Raw genomic sequence first — 22,916 nt, 5'->3', positions numbered from 1 at the left:
CATGGAATTTGTTGCCCTCTCCCTCCATTACTTGTAATTTGAAACTTTTGAAGTTTTTGCCAGGGCTTTACCCTGCACCAGGCTGGAATCCTAGTGCCATAACTGGGAGTAGGATAAATATTCAATAAACAGTGTCAGAGTGGATATTTTAGGAATTAAAAAAAATAGTCCTCCTGCACCACAACAACATGAATATCTTGGATAAGAGATATCGCTTTCGGGCCACCCAGGTCTGAAGTCAGTGCTTCCACCAGCAGCAGCGTAGAAACAAGGCCACCCTTACTTACGGCCACAACTACTCGATCACCCTCCTCCCCCGAACCACTGGCAGTGGTGGTGCCAAATTTCACAGGTGCTGGCTTCCTCCAAGCCCCAGGAATGCTCAAAATCCTGCTCCACTGCAGGCCCTGTCCTCACCTGCTCCCTTCCTCGAAGCCCCCACCTCTGCTTCACCTTTTCTCTCCCCTTCTCTGCACCAGGCCCTGTTGATTGCTGAGGGCAGGAGCCTCTGGGGAGGAGCAGGGGGAGGAGAAGTTTATTGGCGGGGCCACTGGTGGATGGGAGGTACTGAGAAGAAGGAGGGGAGCTGGTTGCTGCTGAAGGCTGCTGCTGGATGCGAATGAGTAGTTGAATACCTGATAAGTAGGAGCTTATCGAGTTGCACTATCGACTACTTGATCACCCCCTCCCCCTGTTGCTGCTCTGCACTCTTAAAGGGACAGAGAGGAGCTGGTGTGCAAAGATGCTGGGTCAATCTCCCGGGTCTCAGGACAACCATCCCCCGTGCTGCCACTCTGCATTTTGAAAGGAACAGAGAAGTGGCAGTTGGTCCCGTGGATCTTTGCACGCCGACTCCTCTCTGTCCTTTTAAGAGTGCAAAGCGGCAGTAGGGTAATTGGGGAGGTTTGTGCTGAGACCCAGAAGTCAGCCTTTCCCTAACAACTAGTCAATGGAAATTCCATCGACTACTCGACTAGCAAATTAATCACTACTTAACATCCCTACTAAACAGCCACTAATATTTTTTCAGAACACAGTGCCTGTGTCACCTTCAGAGCCAACAGTTGGGATATCTACACTGCATTCCTCTTTCGAGAGAGGAATGCAAATGCAGCCCAGCGAAATTGCAAATGGAGCGTGGATTTGAATTTCCCATGCTTCATTTGCATAATTGCGTCCGGTCGCTATTTTTAAATACCCTGTTTTGAGATAAAAAATGCCATGTAGGCGTGGTTATTTTGAAAGAAACCCTTCTTTCGAAATAACCCTTACTCCATAAAAAATGAGGTTTAATGGTTATTCTTTGCATTCTTCTGGGTTCTCAAGACACTCAGAAGTGGATGGAGTGATGAGGGCTCCTGATTGCCTGTCCTGTATCTGCAGCCAAAGATGGCCAGATTTGTGGGGAGAGTATTCTGCTTCTTCTGGATGCCAGGAGCTGAAGAGGGATAGTGCTCATTACCACCCCCCAAAGTGGGGATACGGCTATACTGTGGTTTTTTTCTGAAGAACGTATGCAAATTGTGCTCACATTTGCATATTTTCTTCTGATTCTTTTTCCGGAAGAGGATTTTCCAATATTTGGCCCGTCTACACAGGGACAAATGTGAGAAAACCCCCTCTTTCGGAAGCCCCCATACACCTTGTTTTACGAGGAATAAGGGGGCTTCTGAAAGAGGGGTTTTTCCCTATATTTGGCCCTGTGAAGACGGGCCAAATATCGGAAAATTCTCTTCTGGAAAAAGAATTGGAAGATTTGCAAATGCGAGCGCAATTTGCATACCTTCTTCAGAAAAAAACAAACACAGTGTAGCCATATAATGGGCCAGTTCTTATAACACACAGTTGAAGTTGTTATCTCTCTCTATATATATTTAAAAATTTTTTCCTGTGGGACAACAGAGTAATGTCATCATGTCACTCTGCATCACTCAGCTGCCCTCCCCTCAATCCCTCCCCACTCCATCCTCCCTGGTGCTCCTGGGGGGACCATGCATCCTCCCCACTCCTGGGGGTGGGATTCATGCACCTTCTCCCCTTTCCTGGTGGGAGCAGGAGCCGGAGCCAGGAGGCCTCCCACTTCCCGGTGCTCTGGGGGAGGAGGGATGGGAGCCACAAGGCCTCTCCCTCCATGGGTGCTCCCAGGGAGGCAAGAGCTGCAAGGGGGCTGCAAGGCCTGGACGGGGGGAACCACAAGGCCACCCTCTCCCCAGTCCTGGCGGGGAGCAGGATACGCATGGCCTCCCTTCTCCCAGGGGTGCGGAAGCCATGAGCCATGTACCTTCCCCGATGCTCCTGGGGGGGCAGAAGCTGCAAGCCATGCACAACTTCCCCTCCCCCGTCACAGGGTGGCGGGAACCATATGGCTTCTTCCCCTCCTCAGTGTTGTGGGGAGGCAGGAGCTGTGAGCTGCATGCCTCCGTGTACCCCAGCCCCCTCACACCTCCGCTCAGCCGAGACTCTGCACCCTCAGCCCGCTCACTCGTACCCCCCCAAGGTGAGAGCCTGCACCCCCAGCCTCCTCACTTGCCACCCTGCTGAGACCTTGCACCCCAAACCCCTTCACCCTGTGAGATCTTGCACCCTCAGCCCCCTCACATGCTGCCTCCACTGATACCTTGCACCCTCACACACTCCCTTCACCGAGACTCTCCACCCCCAGCTCTCTCACTCATCCCTTCCACTGAGACCCTGCACGCCCGGTCTGCTCCTGCCTCATGTCTCCCTGGCCAGATACCTACCCTCAGCCAGCTCCTGCCCCCTACCTTCAAAGAGAGGGGGTTTGGCAAGCATAGCAAGCAGAGGGCACAGCCCCATAGTAGCTGTGTATTATAATTAAGTTTGTAAGTCAACAGTCTCAATGTAAATAGTTTAAATTGAATTTATAATAGGAATTGAACCATTTGAGTTTTACAGTTCACTTTTGGAATTAAAATAAAACATGAATTTCATGCTATCTGTTAGCAATTATGGACTATGTAAAAACAATGCAGTTAGCATAAGCCTTAAACAGTTTCCTGCCACCGTGGAGAAGTGGAGTGTAGCAGACTGGGAGAGAGTGGTGGAGTGGAGCAGACTGCCAGGTCACTGGCTCCTGATGCTGCAGTGAGGGTGGGAGAGGGGAATAACTGCTGCTGCCGTCCAGCACTTGGCCTCCCCACCCCTCCCCAGGTAGTCCACCAGCTCATACTGCTTGGAGGAGGAGGCTTCAGGGAAGGGGTGGAGCAGGGGAAGAGCAGTGGCAGGGCATGGGGGAAGGGGTGAAGCAAGGACAGGGTGAGGTGGGGCAGAGGTGGAGGCAGGGTATGAGGTGGAGTGGGGTTCCCCTGGGCCCTGTGCCTGGGGCACTATAGGGAGGTTGCTCCAGGCCCTTAAGGGTGGCCCTGCTGCTACTTTCCAACCATTGATAAGAAGAACACAGATTGTTTGTTGATTTTGGACCTACTGTATTTAAAATGTAGAAGCTTTTGAATGTACAGTTCAGCTCAAATTTGTTCATACGTATTGAAATTTATAGAGAAGGAGCCAGTGCTCTAACTATTACTGACACAGTATTAAATAGTAAGTTCTCTTGGGCAGAAGTCATCTCTTTTTTTTCTGTTTGTACCTACCATGTTGAGCTCCTGGAGCCATGTTTGGGGCTTTCCTAAGTTCTATTACAGATGATAATAATAAATGATACAGTGTTTTTTCTTTACTGGAAAAAGAAGAGACAATAATTATTATCTTACTGCATTAGAAAGCAAAGGGATACTTGTAATTCACTGAGTATTTTTGTAAGAAATTTTAAAATAGCATTTCATTAGAGAATGTAGCAGTAAAACAAATATTTTCAACCTCTTATCTAAAGGTTTCATTTCTTACTTTAAATCAAGTAAAACAACACTGAGAAAATTCATTTGTATCTAGAGCATTTTAATATAACAGTGCAGACATTTGTCAGCTTTTGGTTTAAAGCAGTGTTTCTCAAAGTGTTCCATGAGCCCGCTATGGGAAAGTTGTGAGCGGGCCCGTGCTGCTTTGTTTGCCTAAAGAGTCCGTAGCCACAGAACATTGCAGCTCCAGTGACTCTGATTTGCTGCTTCCAGCCGAGGGGAGCCACGAGGCCCCATGGCTATGGACCTTTTAGGTAAACAAAGTGGTGTGCCACTAGTGGCTTTCCCAAAGTGAGCCTGCAGAACACATTGAGAAACACAGGTTTGAAGGACTGCAGTCAACTGCTTTTTTATTTTGTGAAGTGCTTGTCGAGTTCATAATTATTTTACCTGATCATTTCATAGACTATTAATTTTTTAAATATTTTTAGAATAATATAAAAGGTGGTCAGAGTCCACAGAACAAAGAAAAACGTTTCAAGGAGATTAGTAAAGACACTCCAGGACCTGGAAGCTATGACAAACCTCCTGCTGTGGGCTTAGAGATTAATAACAGGAAGCAGAGAGATCCTAAAGAACCAAGTCAACTGGTATGTGGTTAAAAAGGAATTATGCCTTATTCATTTTTTTTCTTAAAATTTGACATTGATCACAGATGTTAATATAACATTAATAAAAACACTAGTAAACATATTACAAAACCAGCCTACAGTGGTACAATTGGAAATCTACTGTGGTGCTTACAGTTATCACAAGACAGACTTGATAATGGGAGGACATTATCTCGTAGTGTAGACAAGGCCTGAATTAATGTGGGGAAAATAAATACTGAAAAAAATGAAGCCAAACAAAACCATAGAATTACAGTAAACTTCCAATAATCTGGTACCTTTAGGACCCAGGAGGTGCTGGATTATCAGATATGCCGGACTATCGGAAAGGGGGGCTGTGAGGGGTCTGGGGTGGGAAGGATGGGAGAGCGGTGCTGCGGGACCAACCCAGCAGCACCCCAGCTGCTCTGCCCCAGACTTCCCCAAGTCAGCCGCTGCTGAAACTGACCAGTGGCTGATTCCGGGAAGCCCGGGACAGAGCAGCTCCAATTGTCCGGCTGTCTGGAGCACTTCTGAGTTCCAGGTGGTGCCGGACTATCAGGAGTGCTGGACCACTGGATGCCAGACAGCTGGAGTTTTACTGTAATATGAAGTAATTTCAAATAAAGATACATCTTTTAAAAAAACTAATCTTCCACTATATGCTAAAAGTACAATATTCTCTCTGCCTGACTCAGAGGAGGGATATGTCTCCACTTTCCCTGCTTCCTAGGTGAGTGCCTCAATCACCATGCTAGAGAACAGGAGTTCTCAAACTTCACTGTGCCATGATCCCCTTCTGGCAAAAAAAATATTATTGTGTGACACCAGGAGGACAGGACTGAAGCATGAGCCTGCCCAAGCCCCACTGCTCCTGCGTGGAGGGGCACCAAAACTGAAAACTAAAGGCTTCAGCCCTAAACAGGGAGCCTGTAACCTGAGTCCTCCTGGCCATGGCTGAAGACCTTGAGCTTCAGCTTCAAGTGATGGGGTTCAGGTTTCAGCCCTGGGCCCCAGCAAGTCTAAGCATCCCCCAATGACCCCATTGAAATTGGGTCTTGACCCGCTTTGGGGTCTCAACCCAAGATTTGAGAATTGCTGCTATTCTCACTTGTACTCTTTGATCTAGAAGATATTAGAAATGGAATGGTGTCAACAGGCCAAGTTGAGGAGAATAGCATATAATGTGGTGGTTAGGGTGGTCACCTGGCAGGAGAGAGAATCAAGTTCAAGGCATTTGCCAGACTACGGGAGGTCCCCGGACACCAGCCCCTCAGCCCGCTGCCAGCTTCTTCAGCCCACCTTGGCTATCTGCTGGCCAGCCACAGCCCTAGCCCTAGTTCTGCTGTCAGTTGGGTGGCACCACAGCGCCAAACCTACTGCTGAATGGCACATTGCTCAATCAATCTGCTGTTGCTGCAGACCTTGCTGCCGGGCGACACATGGCCCCAGCTGTGCCGATTCTGTTGGCTTGCTACAGCCCTGGCCAGCTTCCCCTCCCAGGATGCTGTGGCCACAGCCCTGGCCCTGCTGTGGGGCGGCAGGCAGCTCCAATCATGCTGCTGCGGCCTTGCCACCACCTCCCAGGATATTGAGGCCCAGGCTGGCTTCCCCCCTTGTGCTGCTGTGGTCCTGGCCCTACTGCAAAGCAGCAGACAGACCTGATTGTGCTCCATCCAGGCTGCTGTAGCCCCGCCAGACTCGCAGGGCTGCACTGGGTTCCCAGTTGCTAGCCCTCCAACTTCTGGGCTCTCTCATCCAGGAACATCCGTGGTCATGCCAGACCATGGATGTTGCTGGACCAGAGAATCCTAGATTTGGGAGGTGCAACCTGTAGAAAGCTTCCACGGGAGAGGGTTGAAACAAGATAACACCAAATTGGGGAAGTCTACCTAGAAAAATGAAGTTAAATTTTCACTCTCTCAATAAAACTGAATGCAGAGTGCTGTACTGATGTTATCCTTCTATGTACAGTAAAACTTTGATGGTCCGGCATCTGATGGTCCGGTACTCCTGATGGTCCGGCAACATCAGGAACCCGGAAGTGCTCTGGGCAGCCGGACCATTGGAGCTGCTCTTCCCCCAGCTTCCCTGATTCAGCTGCTGCTAAAACTGACCAGCAGCTGAATCGGGGAAGCTAGGGGCAGAGCAGCTGGAGTGCTGCCAGGTAGGTCCCGTAACGCTGCCCCTCGGGGCTGCGGGACCAACCCGGCAGCACCCCAGCCGTCCCCGATTCAGCCGCTGCTGAAACTGACCAGCGGCTGACTCCAGGAAGCCCAAGGCAGAGCAGCTTTGCCCCGGGCTTCCTGGAATCAGCCCCTGATCAGTTTCAGCAGCAGCTGACTTGGGTACACCTGGGACAGAGCAACTGGGTGCTGCTGGGTTGGTCCCCACAGCACCGAAGTGCGGCGCTGCAGGGACCAACCCAGCAGCGCCCCAGCTGCTCTGTCCCAGGCGTCCTGATTCAGCTGCTGTTGAAACTGACCAGCGGCTGACTCCAGGAAGCCCAGGGCAGAGCAGCTCTGCCTCGGGCTTCCTGGAGTCAGCCGCTGATCAGTATCAGCAGCGGCTGAATGAGGATGCCTGGGGCAGAGCAGCTGGGGGGCTGCCGGGTTGGTCCCGCAGCACCGCTCCTCGGCGCTACTGGACCAACCCGGCAGCACCCCAGCTTCTCTGCCCCAGGTGTCCACAAGTCAGCCGCTGCTGATACTGATCAGCGGCTGACTCCAGGAAGCCCGAGGCAAAGCATCTCTGCCCCGGGCTTTCTAGAGTCAGCAGCTGGTCAGTTTCAGCAGTGGCTGAATCAGGACGCCTGGGGCAGAGCAGCTGGGGCGCTGCCGGGTTGGTCCCCAGACCTCTCATAGCCCCCCCTTCCGATAGTCTGGCATATCTGATAATCCGGCACCCCCTGGGTCCTAAAGGTGCCGGATTATCGGAAGTTTACTGTATATGGCATTATAAGGTTCTGTAGTTGTTTAATAATTCTCTGATACACTAACATCTATTAAAAGTACACATGCTTCAAAACATAAAAAAGAAAAGTTAATATTCTAAATCACCTTTTTAATAAAGTATAGGGCTATATCTTTTTTCTTTGGATGTATTTGCCTTCAATTTATGCAACAGGTGTGGAATGTTTCTTTAAATCTAATTTAAAGCACAATTTAATTGTTTTTACAGAGGCCTGCAGACAGCATAAAAACCTACCGAAAAGTGGATGGTCCCTCAATCCCTTCTCTAGGCCAAGCATTTGGATATGAAGAAGCTGAAGATGGCACTCTTGTTAAACAATACCCACCTCAAAGAGATGTGACATTGGGTCCAGCATTCTATCAACCAGTATTTGTAAGTAATTTTGTATCACTTTAATCAGAGTGGCCACAGGATTACAAAATAGTTTAAGGTTGATTTTTAACTCTAAAATGTTTTCATGGCATGTTTTCTCTTAAGAATGAAAAGTTAATGGTGTTGGTGCCACTATATATTTTTGGATGGCTATAAAGCCGGTTTCATGTTTGATGTAAATGGGTATATAAGTTGAGTGGGATCTACTTCATTATTACTGAGTTTGGCACAAAGAATTTTAAAAAATATAGATTTAAAAAGTTGTTGCTACTACCTCTTCCTGTTCCACCGGGCTGAAAAGGGAACATGAAAGTAGCCACTAGTTTAGCAAGCAATGCTGTAAACTAAAGAGTACAAGGGCTGCATTAAGAAGGAATGTGCCTGTGGGTTTGATAAACCATCATCTTCTGGACCCACAAGTTTCTGAAGACTTAAATATTTCTTTTTAAAATTGTGATGAATAGGAGGAGTGCTGGACAACACTTGGTGACTAAAGGGTTAGACCCCAGTAGCTAAGGGTGTTGGGAGGAGCCAGAAGAACCAATGGATACAATGCTGAAATTTTAATTGTAAATACCTGCTGCCATTTCTCTTTATATGCGTTTTTTGAACCAGAGGCTAAGGGGACATGATTTTTTAAATCCTGGTAGGACTACTATGCCTCCAATTTGGGGCATGGAAAGGGACTGGACTGTGAAGGGATATTGAGTAAATAAGGGGAAAAATTATATTTAGTCACAATCAGGGTATTTTTCTTTGTTTTGTGTTTGGTTAAACGTCTCTGTGTGGAATCCATGTCTTCCCTCCCCCACTCACCATATTTAAGCTATAGCACAAAGAGACAATAGTCTCTTTGTGTTTTGATCTGTTCTTTTCTTAGTTGCTCTGTAATACCTAGCAACCAAGTATGCTTTATCAAGTATGCCTTTTTGTTTTGTTAATAAATTAACCTTTTCTAAGGTGAAGATTTGATTCTTGTGTCCTGGATGGTAACAGGAGGTCTTTGTGGGTGCCTGCCTAGACTGAAGGGTCAGCTATCTGAACTGTAGTTTTTCCTGTGTTTTTTTGTTTCTTTTTTCAAGTTTTCTTGTGGAAAGAGCTTGCGGTTCCTTTTGGGAAGAAAGTCAAGCGTTCCTGGTTTTCACTTGATGGTGGCAGCTACCCCCCAAGGCCAGGGAATCTATGAACTTGGCAGGCTTTTAAACAGAAGCTTATTAGAGGCAAGATATATCTCCTGCGGGCCCCCACCTTCTGCACTCGGAGCACCAGAGTGGGGAATAGCCCTGACATATATAAATTCAATTTCTATCTCTTTCAGTAGTAAAAAATATCCTTCTGCATGCGAAGTTGAGGCAGCTGTCTTAATGGCCCACCACCAGCCGCCCTATTAGTGTAATCTCAGTATTTACCAGTTATCACAAAGAATTGTTGTGTGCTGCTAGGGAATGGAGAGCAGGAAAGACTGTCTCTCTTATACTCTCAGTGCATCTCCTGCTAGTGCTTGGGCAATGTGAAAAGGAGGAAGCAGCCACACTTGAATGGACAGGTTGGGCACCTCTTATCCAGCACCATTGGGACCTGACTGGTCCCAAACTAGGGAATTTGCTGGATTAGAGAAGGTTCCCTGCCACAGCCCCCAGTTGCCAACTCTGCCAGCTCCGTGTGGGATGGGAAAGCCTGGGGACTACCTCCAGCCCCTGACAGACTGCCTGCTGGGTTGCTGGTCCCACTGCCCCAGCTGGATTGCCTGCCATCCTCCAGCAGCCTGCACTATCGTGGGATGTCAGAGGTTCCAGCCCACTCTGCCGTGGGCTGCTGGAAGCTGGCTCTGGTCCTGGTTGGGCTGCCAGGGGCTGCTGAGGGCTTGGGCTATGGTGCCAGCTCTGCAGCAGCCTGTGGGCTCTGGTCCCACTTCTGCAGGCTGTCTGGGGCTCTGATGCCATGCTGCTGTGGGCTGCTGGGGCTGCCACCAGTCCTGGCCCTGGTCCCACTATCGCAAGCTGCCAAGGGCTTGGTCTCCTGCCCAATGGCAGCCGATTGGCTCCGGCCCCACTTTTGCGGGCTGCCCCTGGCTCTGGTCCCAGCCCTCGCTGCCTCACTGCTGGGGGCTGCTCCGACCCGGTCCTAGTGGCGCAGGCTGTCGGGGGTGCTGGGAACTGCTGCTGGCTCCAGTTCCACTGCTGCGGAGGGTTGGGTGCTGCTGCCAGCCACTGACCCTGATCCATCCCACTGCTTCTGCCTGGCCCCTGCTGGATTGCCTTCCTGCCACTAGGTTACCAGGGTTACCTAGGGTTGCCAGGTGTCCGGTATTGACCCGGACAGTCCAGTATTTTCGCTTCTTGTCTGGTAAAAAATTCAGAAAATACCGGACACCTAAAATGTCCAGTATTTTCTGTTTTTTTTCCCTGCCAGGAGGTAAAAATACTGGACACCTGGCAACCCTACGACACACTCAACAACTGGGCCCAGCCCCCGGTTCTCCCCGGCTCCCCTGCTTTCTGGCTCGACCAAGAAAACAAGATGGCCGCCGGCAAAAAGCCTAAAGACCCCAAGCAAAGGGAGGCAATGCCTTCCCTGGGTCTTAGTGCTCAAGCTCTCCCTATCCCTATCCTGACTCTGCATGCACTTAAAGGGGCCATGATGTTTTAATGCTGTGGGTTTTTTTTGCTTAACTCTCAGGGTCTTTTGTTTGTTTGTTTTGGCTCAACAACTTTGGTCTACCCCTTTCCCCCTCCTTCAACAGAATTGTTTCCCCAGTGTTTTTTTTGGGAGGGGAGAGAGGATATTCAGTATTTTTGGTTAAACCATCTGGCAATCCTACCGGGGTTCTCTGATCCAGGAACATCCGTGGTACTACTGTACCATGGATATTGCCGAATTAGAGAATTCCAGTTTTGGGAGGTGCAACCTGTAGTTAGATGAGGAAGAGGGGAGAGAGACAGAGCAAACTGGGATGGAGAAGACAGGAACAGGAGGAGAGGGAGGTAGGGACATATGGCAACAGACTGGAATGGGGCATTCCAAAATATGGAAGTAGGATGGGAGAAACTGAGAAGATGATGCCGAAAAGTCTATAGCCACTAGAGCACAGTCCCTTTCAGAACCTGGGATACTTGTAAAATTTTCATCATCTTATTATATGATTTTGACTTATGTTTGGAAGTTTCTCCTCAAGGGCTTGATCTTTCAATGTGCTCAACATTTGGCCCAAATCCAACAAAGCACTTAAGTGAATGTGTTACGAAAAGTATGTGAGTAGTCCCTTTGACTTTAATGAAACTACTTCCATACTTTAAGTTATAAATGTGCTTACCTCCTATGTTAGATCCACGGCAGACTACTCAGACTCTTGTATCACTGCATCTTAAAGTTGAAAGTTCATTCTGAAATTTAGACACACCAGTGCACATGCCTCTTATTTGAGGTTAATTCTTTTGTAAAATGATTTGCTAATGAGTAGCACTGTCTGGAGAGACATCTGAGGGAAGTCATGTTAATTTGTAATTTAACCCTGGATGATTACAATTGCTTATTATGTGCTGGAGATTGGGAAATGGCAGTAGAGAAACACTCTTGCAGTCCTAATCCCTGAAACACAAGAGCTTTTATGGCTGTTTGGTGTTTTCAGGGACTTAATTCCCTTTGGCATTATCATGTTTATTTTTTAAAGACTAAACCATCACTGTAAAACAAACAAACCCAGAACTCCTAGTATGGTCTTTAGTAAAATCTGGAAATTTTAATGATAAAGAGACATGAATCTAAAATAAAAAAGATAAAAAAAATTGGTACAGCTCACTAATAGAGAAGTGGCATTTCTGTTAGGCACCAACTTGCCTGTCTTAATCATATTGCTTACCTGTCCATCAGAGACTCTACCTTTTCTTTCCCAATAGAATGCCAACATACAGTCAGATACTGAAATAGGGTTAAAATTTTCACAGATTTCATGGGAATTTAGTTGTACTATTTCCATTAATATTCATGAAAATTGCACATCCAAAACACTGTTCATTTGCAAAAAATGTTTATTCGAACTCCTTATTTCTTAAGTATGCTATGACTGTGATCTCTGGTTCTTTTAGTTTTAAGCCAGGTCCCCCCCTCCAAGAACCAGCTTCCGCCTACCCTTCCCCCCTGCCTGTGGGAGGCATCAGGCAGGGGACAGGCAGCTCCACAGGAGCCAGCATGCATGGGGAGCCAGCTTAAATGCAGCTCCCCAAGGATACCGCCTCCCCTTTGCTGCCTCTGATAATTGTAACCCTAACTCTGATACACAGGCAGCAAGGGGTGTGACATGTAGTCATTAGGATTAACCGATAACCCCAGGCTTATCAATTAATCATGTAAACAACTACATGCTAACATCTCTAATGAAAGTTAGACTGAACTAACAACGACCAAGGTTATATGTTATACTGACAAATTTTTTCGCAAAAACAAAACTAGCAATACAGATGTATATAAATCACTTGTTACTTAAGTTAGCTCATCTGCAAAATGCATGTGATGCACAAGTTTTTAAAAGCATAGGATTGAAAGAGCCCTTAGGAAGTCATCCAGTCCAACCCCTGCTAAAAGCAGGACCAATCCCAGCCTGGTCGAGCACTAGATTCAGCGCTCTTGTTTTTAAGAGGTTTCTTGAAGCTTTTCCTCTTTTGTTTATCTTGCATACATTTTTGCTCATTTCAATCTGTTGTTTGTGACAAGGTGCTATCAGCAGCATCCTAATCACTGACATTGCTGCAGACTATAGAGAAGATTGCAAGGCCAACTGAGGGTAATTATACACTTTCTGTTGGCACCTGTGAGCACCTGGGTGACAATCATTGGTCTAACAAGGTAATTGGGGGAGAATATAAAATAAATGGAGGAAATAGGAAGCAAGGGAAGCTCAGAATGAGGCTCAGAGGATGAGCCAATGCTGGGGAGTGAGGGCTGCAGGGAAGCCTGCTCTTGCTATAAGCCAAAATTTCACTGCATTACTACATATGTAAAAGAGGAATACATACATACCTTGATGAGATATAAGCACCCTTGAGTTTGTCTGTAACTATCAAACAATTACTGGAGCTATTCAGGCAGTGCAGATCACTGGGTAGTGATGAAGGTGCCCAGTGACTAGGGATGTTAACTGGTAAGCGTCACCCGTTAACTTTCACATCCCTAGTCACCCTTAATGGGCGATGCTTACAGGTTACAGTTAACCAGTGGGGGCTGTTGCAGCCCCCTGATGGCTGCAGGCAGGGCCGGATTAAGGCATGGGCTAGCCGGGCAGCTGCCCAGAGCGCCAACCTATGGAAGGCACCTGATGGCAGCTGTAAGGGGTGCACAGCGTCCCTTAAAGCTGCCATCAGGCGCCGCGCGCCCGGATCGCGGACTGCAGCAGCTCCCAGCGGCCACCCTGCAGCGGCTGCCCGGGGCGGGGCCCGCATTAATCCCTGCGTCCCTGGCCAGCAGCAACCTTCCCCCTGTGGCTGCAGGGCTCTGCACAGCCAGGCTCGGCCCACCCCAAGCGGCCCTGGGCTGTGCGCCAGCGGCGGTAGCCAGGCTGGGATGGGCCGTGCATGCACCCTCCCCCAACCCGGGGAGCAATTAAACTGTGCCCAGGGTGCCGGAATGGCTTGGTCCGGCCCTGGCCGCAGTTAGAGGGCTGCTCCAACCCTGCAAGTCCTGTCGTGGGCTGGGGGGTGCTCCAGACCATCAGGAGCAGCCCCTGACTGCTGTGGGCATGGCCCGGTGCACTGCGGGCTGGGGCGCTCCAGCCTTCCTGGAGCAGCCCCCACCCACGGCTGCCAGGCCTGATGTGCCCATGGGCAGGGGCACTCTAGCCCGGCTGGAGCACTCCCTGTCGTTTAATTGCTTAACTGGTTAAACATAACATTTAGCCAGTTAACTAACTAATTGGGATTTTAAATCCCTAGCAGTGACTTTCCTAGTGTCTTTTGTCTTGAACAAGTTTTAATATGAAGCCTGTATCTTAGCTGAACAGACTATAATCGCTGTTCTTTGTTATATGTTATATTATGTTTTTGAGTCATTTAAATATAGTCCTTATTACTTAAAACTTCACCTTATTCATAGTAAAGGGAGACAATAATTTTCAGTTTGTAATTAACAACAACAACAAACAAAGGAATCATTTAGCACTTCCTTGTAGTTATGTGTTTATTCCTTGTAACTATTTTTCCAGCAAGTACATTAGGGGGCAGCAGAGTCATTAAGTTGACCAAGTTCCTAATAATTTCCAAGTGTTCTAACATTGAACAGGAGTTGAAGTGGTTAGTTTTTCCATTTCAGATCCCATTTTCTGTAGGTATATTGTGCTGCTACTATTGCAGAATCTTTATGTAATACTTCACATTTTCAAAGCATTATGCAAAGTTAACATCACAAAACACCTGTGTGGGGCTATGTCTACACTACAGAGGGTTTTTTTTTTGGAAAAAGTTTGTTTATGTCCACACTGCAGTCGCGTTTTTTTTGGAAAAAAAAATCAAAAGAACAGAAGGTTTTTTTCTACATTGGTAAAAATGAGCTCTTTTGGAAAAAGGCATGTGTGGACGGGGAAGAGGGAATTCTTTCGAAAGAAGAGAAAACAGGAAAAAACACAGGTTCCCTGGTGGCCACTCTGTCCATTGTAATCACAGTTTAAATGCAAGATAGTGTCCAGTCATTGTGGACACTATCTTTCGAAAAAGCAGATCGCTTTTTCGATGCGCTTTGGCAGTGTGGATGCTCTCTTTCGGAAGGAGTTTTTTCAGAAGAAGCCTGCAGTCTAGATGTAGCCTGAGTAAAGTAAATTTTATTTCAGCCTACAGATAGGTTAAATGACAAGTTCAAAGCCACACAGTAAAACTGGTATTTGTGCCTGGATTAGACTTATGAATTCCTGGCTCTGAAACCTCAGATATTTCACTGGAGTATTCTACCTTACTGTATGTTAGTGGCTTAAAAGGGGAGAAAAGCACTGTGGCAAAAGTTTGCTATACAAGGTTTTATTCAACATTCATATTTCTGTATAACTTACATTCATATTTATTTAGACTAATTTCACTTTCTAAATGTAAAATAATAAATGAAAATGTTCTGGTTTCTGAATAACTTAAAATTGATTTGATTTAAAAAAATGGCCAGTCATTTAGTAACTGACCAATCTGAATGAATTTTTAAAACATTTTGGCTACGTATACACTGGCCCCTTTTCCGGAAGGGGCATGTAAATTTCACTAGTCGTCGTAGGGAAATCCGCGGGGGATTTAAATATCCCCCGCGGCATTTAAATAAAAATGTCCGCCGCTTTTTTCCGGCTTTTAAAAAAGCCGGAAAAGAGCGTCTACTCTGGCCCCGATCCTCCGGAAAAAGTGCCCTTTTCCGGAGGCTCTTATTCCTACTTTGAAGTAGGAATAAGAGCCTCCGGAAAAGGGCACTTTTTCCGGAGGATCGGGGCCAGTGTAGACGCTCTTTTCCGGCTTTTTTAAAAGCCGGAAAAAAGCGGCGGACATTTTTATTTAAATGCCGCGGGGGATATTTAAATCCCCCGCGGATTTCCCTACGACGACTAGTGAAATTTACATGCCCCTTCCGGAAAAGGGGCCAGTGTAGACGTAGCCTTTGATCGATACTGAGGTTTATGGACATAATTGGGTTTCTGAAACTTTGGATAAAGTATATTGTACAATTTGCTTTATATAAATGCCAAGTGTTGTAAAGAATTTTTAAAATAATATTGTGGCTATTGTGGAATTGAAGAAAGTTTTCTTCACCACCAATATAGTTTTTTCAAAGTCCTGACCATTGGTTCTCTGTACTGTATATATTTATTTGGGTGACAATCAAGTCTTTTGTATTATGAGATTTTTCTATCTGCTTTGTGGAGAAGTCTGATTGTAGTCATACAGGATTGACTGCTTCTGAGGAGATATTGTAAAAAAGAAAAAAAGAGAACTCACATTGCAAGGGAATACAGAAGAATATATCGGTTCTCTTATTGGTGGCGATGATGAACAACTTTCTATGCCAGGTCCTTAAGTGCTTTTCTAAATAAGGACCTAACTATAAGCTATCTTGACAATTATTCCTTTCTTTCTAACTTGTTTTCTTTAGGAATAGATTAGAAGAAGTTAACAGCGAGACAGTTTTACATATTTTTATAGTTATGGGGTGGTGGTGGTGGTGGTTTTTTTTTTAAGTCCTTAGATTTTCTTGGTCATTTTAGCCTGATTTTAGATCTGGATACAGTTTTTGGGAAAGGGCAAAGAGCAGGGGTGAGAGCCTGGCTGTTCTGAAGGCAACAAGGGTATGTCTACACTACCCTCCTAGTTCGAACTAGGAGGGTAATGTAGGCATACCGCACTTGCAAATGAAGCCCGGGATCCTCATTTCACTAGGAAGCCTAGTTCGAACCACCTAGTTCATGCCCCGTGTAGCCGCGCTGCACGGGGTTCGAACCAGCGGGGTTTTAAAAATGGCGGCTCCCCGCTTATGCAAATGAAGCCCGGGAAATTCAAATCCCGGGCTTCATTTGCAAGTGCGGTATGCCTACATTACCCCGCTAGTTCGAACTAGCGGGGTAGTGTAGACATACCCCAATAAAACTCATGGACTTGGATTGCAGTCTTGTTTAGCATAGAGGTAAATATTTTATTCTGTGTCTGACTGGGCTCAGAGGGCGGAACTGGCAACTGCTCATTTGTCCCAAGGAGGCTCTCTTATGTAAGGCTGTGATTCGTAACTTTATTTTCAATATAGAAACTTCTAGTTATATATTACAGATAGCAATCTTTCTAACCATGTTCACTAAACACTAAGTAGGTTCTAAAGGATTTGTTAATATCTTGATTTTGCAAATATTGCTTGTGGGCCTACATAAGCAATAATTCCAGTCTGTGTTTTTATCAGTGAATACATACAGCAGATGTACATCAGCATGTCAGTAATGGAAAGTTTTATTGTTCTAATAAATGAGTTTGGTTTTCATAACTTTTCTGAACATTGTTTTTAGAACACTTGTATATTTACAAAAGTTGTTTGTTTAAATTATAATTTTTACTTGTTTACCTTCTTCCAATAAAAGACTCAGGGTACGTCTAGACTACATGCCTCTGTCGCCAGAGGCATGTAGATTAGGCTACCAGGCATAGGAAAATGAAGCGGCGATTATTTAAATAATCGCCGCTTCATTTAAATTTATATGGCTGCCGCTCTGAGCTGATCAGCTGTTTGTTGGCTCAGTGCGGTAGTCTGGATGCGCGGGTGTTGACATCAAAGGCATTTGTCGACCACCCAGGTAAACCTCATCCCAGGAGGCATACCTGGGTGGTCGACAAATGCCTTTGATGTCAACACCTGCGCGTCCAGACTACTGCGCTGAGCCGACAAACAGCTGATTGGCTCAGCGCGGCAGCCATGTAAATTTAAATGAAGCGGCGATTATTTAAATCGCCGCTTCATTTTCCTATGCCTGGTAGCCTAATCTACACGCCTCTGGCGACAGAGGCATGTAGTCTAGACGTACCCTTAGGTACGCTACAGTTAACAGAATATAAAACAATATTTAAAAATAAATAAAATAATAAAGCCCCCAAACAAAGTTTATAAAATATTTAAATTATGTATTATTCCCCCCCCCCCCCCCGTATGTATGTATTTAGTATGCAGTGCTTAAGGTATTTTTCTTCTTCGATAGGCCCTGTGGGTTCTCCACTCCTGGTGTTGGGTCCCGTCCCGGCGCTGCGAATCGGAGAGCTATCAGAGCCGTGGTCCACCAGACCGCGCATGTGTGGCTGCCTCCAGCGGCTTTCGCACCTTTGATGTGTTGCGTGCGGTCCAGTTTCGCTCAGTTCCTCTCATCCGCCCCTGGTCGCGGACAGAGCTCCAATATCTGTCAGTTTCAGTTTCGATTGTTCTCCTCAACTCTTCAAAAACAATTGTAAATAGTTCAGAGCCTTTTCATCAGTCACTTCTTTCTTCAATAGTTATCTAGTTGTTTTAAAAAAAAAATTCCTCATTCGTTTCAGGCAAGCCATTGCTGCTACCCTGTTTAACAAACCTCAATTCAACAAAGTAAGGGGACAGATGGAGGAGATATAGCATCTGGTCAATTTCTCTCTCCTGGCTACATTCAGCGATGCCAGCATCCCCTGGGTTTAAGAAATGCTCTGTCTGCTGGGAAGCCATGCCAGTGTCAGACGGACATGACTCCTGTGTGAGGTGCTTGGGTGAGACACATGTACCCCAGAAATGCACCCACTGCAGTAAGTTAACAGCAAGAGCAAGAAGGGATCAGGACCTGCACCTGAAACTGATCCTGTATGGCGAGGCGCTGGAGTCTGATCCTGTTCCCACCTCTGAGACAGCAGTCCATAAACGGCGGGCAGCGTCTCCTGGGACAGCCATTATAAAGAAGAAGAAGGTGTCCCCAACTCGATCCCTACCGCTGACTACTCGATGCCCTGAAAAATCATCCGGTGCAACGACCCCCAGAATATCAACAAGCTCCCAGGGTAAGGATATCGCCTGAGCCAGGACTGAGAGCGTGGGCGGCATCGGCACTGGCAGCAGTGAGAAAGCTGGCACTGCCAATGGCTGCTCAAGTGGCGCTGGCTGCGGCGGGGTTAACCCCCTCGGCGCCGAATTTGCAAGTCTCGCCCGTGGCACCGTGCGATATGCTGGCACTGAGCTCATCCTAGGCACCGCCAGCACCACCCCCATGCGGATTCTTTTTGGCACAGCAGCCACGTTCGGCCCCCGGCTCTCCAGCAGCACGTGAAATTGACAAGGCTTCCCTGCCTTGCAAAGCTGCAAAGAAGGAAACTCACAGAGCATTATCTCCGTTGCCTACCTTCTCTCCCGGACTGTCTCCTTCTCCACCCAGATACCGACGGCACCGAGACTATAGCCTTTCTCCTACTTACCAAATACTTAAAAGACCCACATATAAGGACACTGTCTATATAGACACAAGACACTCCCCATCACGATCTCATTCCGCCAGGAGGTCACCAAGGCGTAGATCACCTAGACGATCACTGTGGTGGGTCTGCTGTATCCGCAGTTCAAGATCGTCCAGATACTCTTCTCCAGCACGGTCTGAACAATACTATGGGTGCTACTACAGGGATGACTATGATCATCCCCACCCTGGACACGCTACCCAGTCTTATAGGGGCTCGTCATGTGTCTTATAGTGGCCCATCACCCACTGCACAATACTTATCTGAGCGTCCACAGCAGTTGTTCTCACCGCCTCCATCGGAAGACTTGACCGTCCATCAAGAACACTCGGAACCAGAAGAGGGCCAATTGTCCGAAGCAGAAGATCCTCAACCTCACATTTCCCCAACTGACTGCCCTTCTTCACCAGATGAAGTGATTATTCCAGATGATGCCTCTGCATCGGAAGACCTGAAACAATTCCAGGATCTGTTCAAAAGAATTGCAAACACACAGGAAATACAATTAACGGATATTCCCATAAAAAAACATCGTCTCTTGAAGAATCTACGATGACAACAGCGAGCAAAAATCACCCTTCCTATTGATGAAGCAATCATGGAAGTGGCAGACGAAATCTGGTGGACTCCTACATCGCCTGCCCCAACAAGTAAGAGAGTCGATAGGAAATATTTCATGCCCGCCAAAGGGTTGGATTTCCTTTTCAATCACCCCCAACCCAATTCCCTTGTAGTTGATGCGGCACAGTGTAGAGCTAAAGCACCTCAATACAGAAACACATTGCAAGACAAAGACAATAAGAAACTAGATGTCTTCGGTAGGAAAGTTTACTCTTCGGCCACGTTATTATTACGTATTGCAAACTATTTGGCCCATCTCTCTAACCACAATTTCGATAATTATTCGAAGTTTACAGAACTACTACAACATCTTCCTGATGCTAAGAAACCCTTACTGAAGGCCATAGTCCAACAGGGATATATATCCTGTAATACTACTTTGCAGATGGCTATGGATGTGGCCGACACGAGCCAAGGCTACGGGAGTCGCAATGAGACGGTCTTCCTGGTTATCATCTGCAGGGGTCCCGAGGGAACTTCAGAATCAAGTGGAAGACCTACCTTTTGATAAGCAAAAACTCTTTGCTGGTAACACCGACGAAGTTCTCCATTCTGGCAAGGACTCCTGTACCACCTTACGTCCACTGGGAATGTACACACCTTCCTATAGGCGCAAATGCTACTATCCCTATCAACGAAGGTACGATTATACCTTTAATAAGATTCAACCATGTACCCAGGAAAACCAGCGCTTTCAACAACGTCCTCAACGTAAATGTTCTCAGGTGAACTGGTCGTCCAACCAACCTGCACCAAAGCAGCAAATTTGACTTTCCCGTCGAGGATGCAAACACGTCTCCCACGTTCAACGTACCACAAAATTCTCTCCACCTTTTTCACCGTCGCCTGAAGCAGTACCACGATCATTGGTCCAATATCACCTTGGACAAGTGGGCTGGAAATCATACAATCTGGTTTCTCCAACCCCTTTCTATTCATTCCTCCTACAACTCCACCTACCCCGTCCCTTTTCAGGGACACCTCTCATGAGCACCTGCTAAAGCAAGAAGTTCAGCGTCTTCTGAACATCGGTGCAATAAAGAAGGTGCCAAGGCAATTTTGGGGGAAAAGATTTTATTCCCGATACTTCCTTACCCCAAAAAAGATAGGAGGATGGAGAACTATTTTGGACCTACGCAAATTAAATCACTACCTCAGGAAACGTCGCTTCAGGATGGTGACCTTGAATACTATCATTCCGTCATTGAACAGGGGGACTGGTTTGCAGTCCTCGACCTGCAGGACGCCTACTTCCACATAATAATCCATGTGGCACATAGGTGTTTTCTCCGTTTCCAACTAGGCCAAGAACATTTCCAGTACAGAGTACTGCCTTTCGGCTTGGCATGCGCACCCAGAGTTTTTACCAAAACCCTAGCTATAGTGGCTGCCCACTTATGCAGAGTAGAAGTGACAATTTTTCCATATTTGGACAATTGCCTCATAAGAGGGCTAACCTATTCAGAGGCCAGACAAATGGTAGCAACAACCTCTCAGGTCTTCGACTTTCTGGGTCTTCTCATAAATACGCAGAAGTCTTCACCAGAACCTACCCAGGGCCTGATTTTCATAGGGGCAAGGCTCAACTCAACAACAGCACATGCTTACTTACCCGCCAAACGTTTTGCCACGATCCGAGACCTCGTACACACACTGACGCTTGCTCCAACGTTTCCCGTTCGGGTGTCTTTACAAGTTATGGGACACATGGCTGCTTCAACTGCTGTAGTTCAGAACACAAGGTTGCATTTTTGCTGCCCCCAACACTGGTTGACCACAGTATATACTCCAGTGAAAGACAGCATCCACAAGATGGTGGTACTAATACCACATGTGCAACAATCTCTGCAGTGGTAGACCGAGCCACACAACCTTATGGTGGGCATTCCTTTCCACGGTCCACAACCATCAAAGCAAATAACGACGGATGTGTCCCTCACCGGTTGGGGAGCGCATATGGACGACTTGACAGTTCAGGGTCGCTGGTCCATGAAGGAGATGCTCTTACACAAGAACATTCTTGAGCTAAGAGCAGTACGACACGCATGCCAGCATTTTCAGTCCTATATAAGAAATACTACTTCCAGAATCCTCACGGACAGTATTGCCATGATGTATTACATGAACAGACAGGGAGGTGCTCGATCTCGATACCTTTGTATAGAAGCAATGTGTTTGTGGAACTGGTGTATCCACATGAACACCGTGCTGACAGCATCCTATCTGCTGGGCATCCACAATTCTATTGCGGACTCACTCAGCAGGGTTTTCCCCCACTACCACAAGTGGGAAATTCGCATAGACATTCTGCATCGTGTTTTCAGCCAATGGGGCTTTCCTATGATAGACCTGTTTGCAACCCAGGCCAACGCCAAGTGTCCCAACTATTGCCCAGAGCAGGAATAGGATGTCACTCTTTGGGAGACACTTTTCTCCGTCACTGGGGAACGTCATTACTATATGCTTTTCCCCTGATCATCCTAGTTCCCAGAATTCTGGAAAAGATCAGTATAGCAAGGGCTCGAGTACAGGCAGTCCCCGACTTACGCGGATCCGACTTATGTCGGATCCGCACTTACGAACGGGGCTTTCTCGCCCCGGAAGTTGGGGCGAGAAAGCCCCGTTCGTAAGCTGCTCCGGTGCCCCTGGTCTGCTGGAGACCGTCTCCAGCAGACCAGGGGCACCGGGCGGGTTCCCGCGCTTCTGAGGCTTTGCCAGAGCAAAGCCTCAGAGGCGCGGGGAACCGCCGCTGCTGCCGCTTCAATCTGGGTGCCTGTGGTCTGCTGGGGACGGTCCCCAGCAGACCACAGGCTCCCGGACTGAAGCGGCAGCAGCGGCGGTTCCCCGCGCCTCTGAGGCTTTGCTCTGGCAAAGCCTCAGAGGCGGGGGACCCCCCCACGGCTGCGGCTTCAGTCCGGGAGCCTGTGGTCTGCTGGGGACGGTCCCCAGCAGACCACAGGCACCCAGATTGAAGCGGCAGCAGTGGCGGTTCCCCGCGCCTCTGAGGCTTTGCTGTAGCAAAGCCTCAGAGGCGCGGGACCCCCCCATGGCTGCGGCTTCAGTCCGGGAGCCTGTGGTCTGCTGGGGACCGTCCCCAGCAGACCACAGGCTCCCGGACTGAAGCCGCAGCCGCGGCGGGGTCCCTCCCTCTGAGGCTTTGCCAGAGCAAAGCCTCAGAGGCTCTGCTCCCCGTGTCCCTGGTCTGCTGGGGGGGGGGGCACAGCTAGTGTGCTCCCCCCCCCCAGCAGACCAGGCTTTTGTTTTGGACTCTGGGGCAGAGCAGCTGGGGCGCTGCCGATTGGTCCTGCAGCGCCCGCTCTGGGCACTACTGGACCAACTCGGCAGCACCCCAGCTGCTCTGCCCCAGGTCCTGATTCAGCCGCTGCTGGTCAGTTTCAGCAGCGGCTGAATCAGGACGCCTGGGGCAGAGCAGATGGGGTGCTGCTAGGTTGGTCCAGTAGCACCCAGGAGCGGCGCTACTGGAGCAACCCAGCAGCACCCCAGCTGCACTGCCCCAGGCGTCCCCAAGT

General features: G+C 47.8%; 1 protein-coding gene across 1 annotated transcript in view; it reads left to right on the top strand.

The window, feature by feature from the left end:
* The window catches only part of STPG2 (sperm tail PG-rich repeat containing 2), a 472,111-nt gene that overhangs the window by 10,436 nt on the left and 438,759 nt on the right, over nt 1–22,916 (top strand). Inside the window, exons 3-4 of the mRNA XM_075929635.1 lie at nt 4,307–4,465; nt 7,646–7,810. Of these exons, the coding sequence (XP_075785750.1) occupies nt 4,307–4,465; nt 7,646–7,810 (324 nt within the window). The remainder of the gene's footprint in view (nt 1–4,306; nt 4,466–7,645; nt 7,811–22,916) is intronic.

The sequence above is a fragment of the Pelodiscus sinensis genome, chromosome 5, assembly GCF_049634645.1.
Source record: "Pelodiscus sinensis isolate JC-2024 chromosome 5, ASM4963464v1, whole genome shotgun sequence".
In the NCBI taxonomy this organism is placed as follows: domain Eukaryota; kingdom Metazoa; phylum Chordata; order Testudines; family Trionychidae; genus Pelodiscus; species Pelodiscus sinensis.
This window is presented reverse-complemented; position numbering and strand designations above follow the sequence as displayed.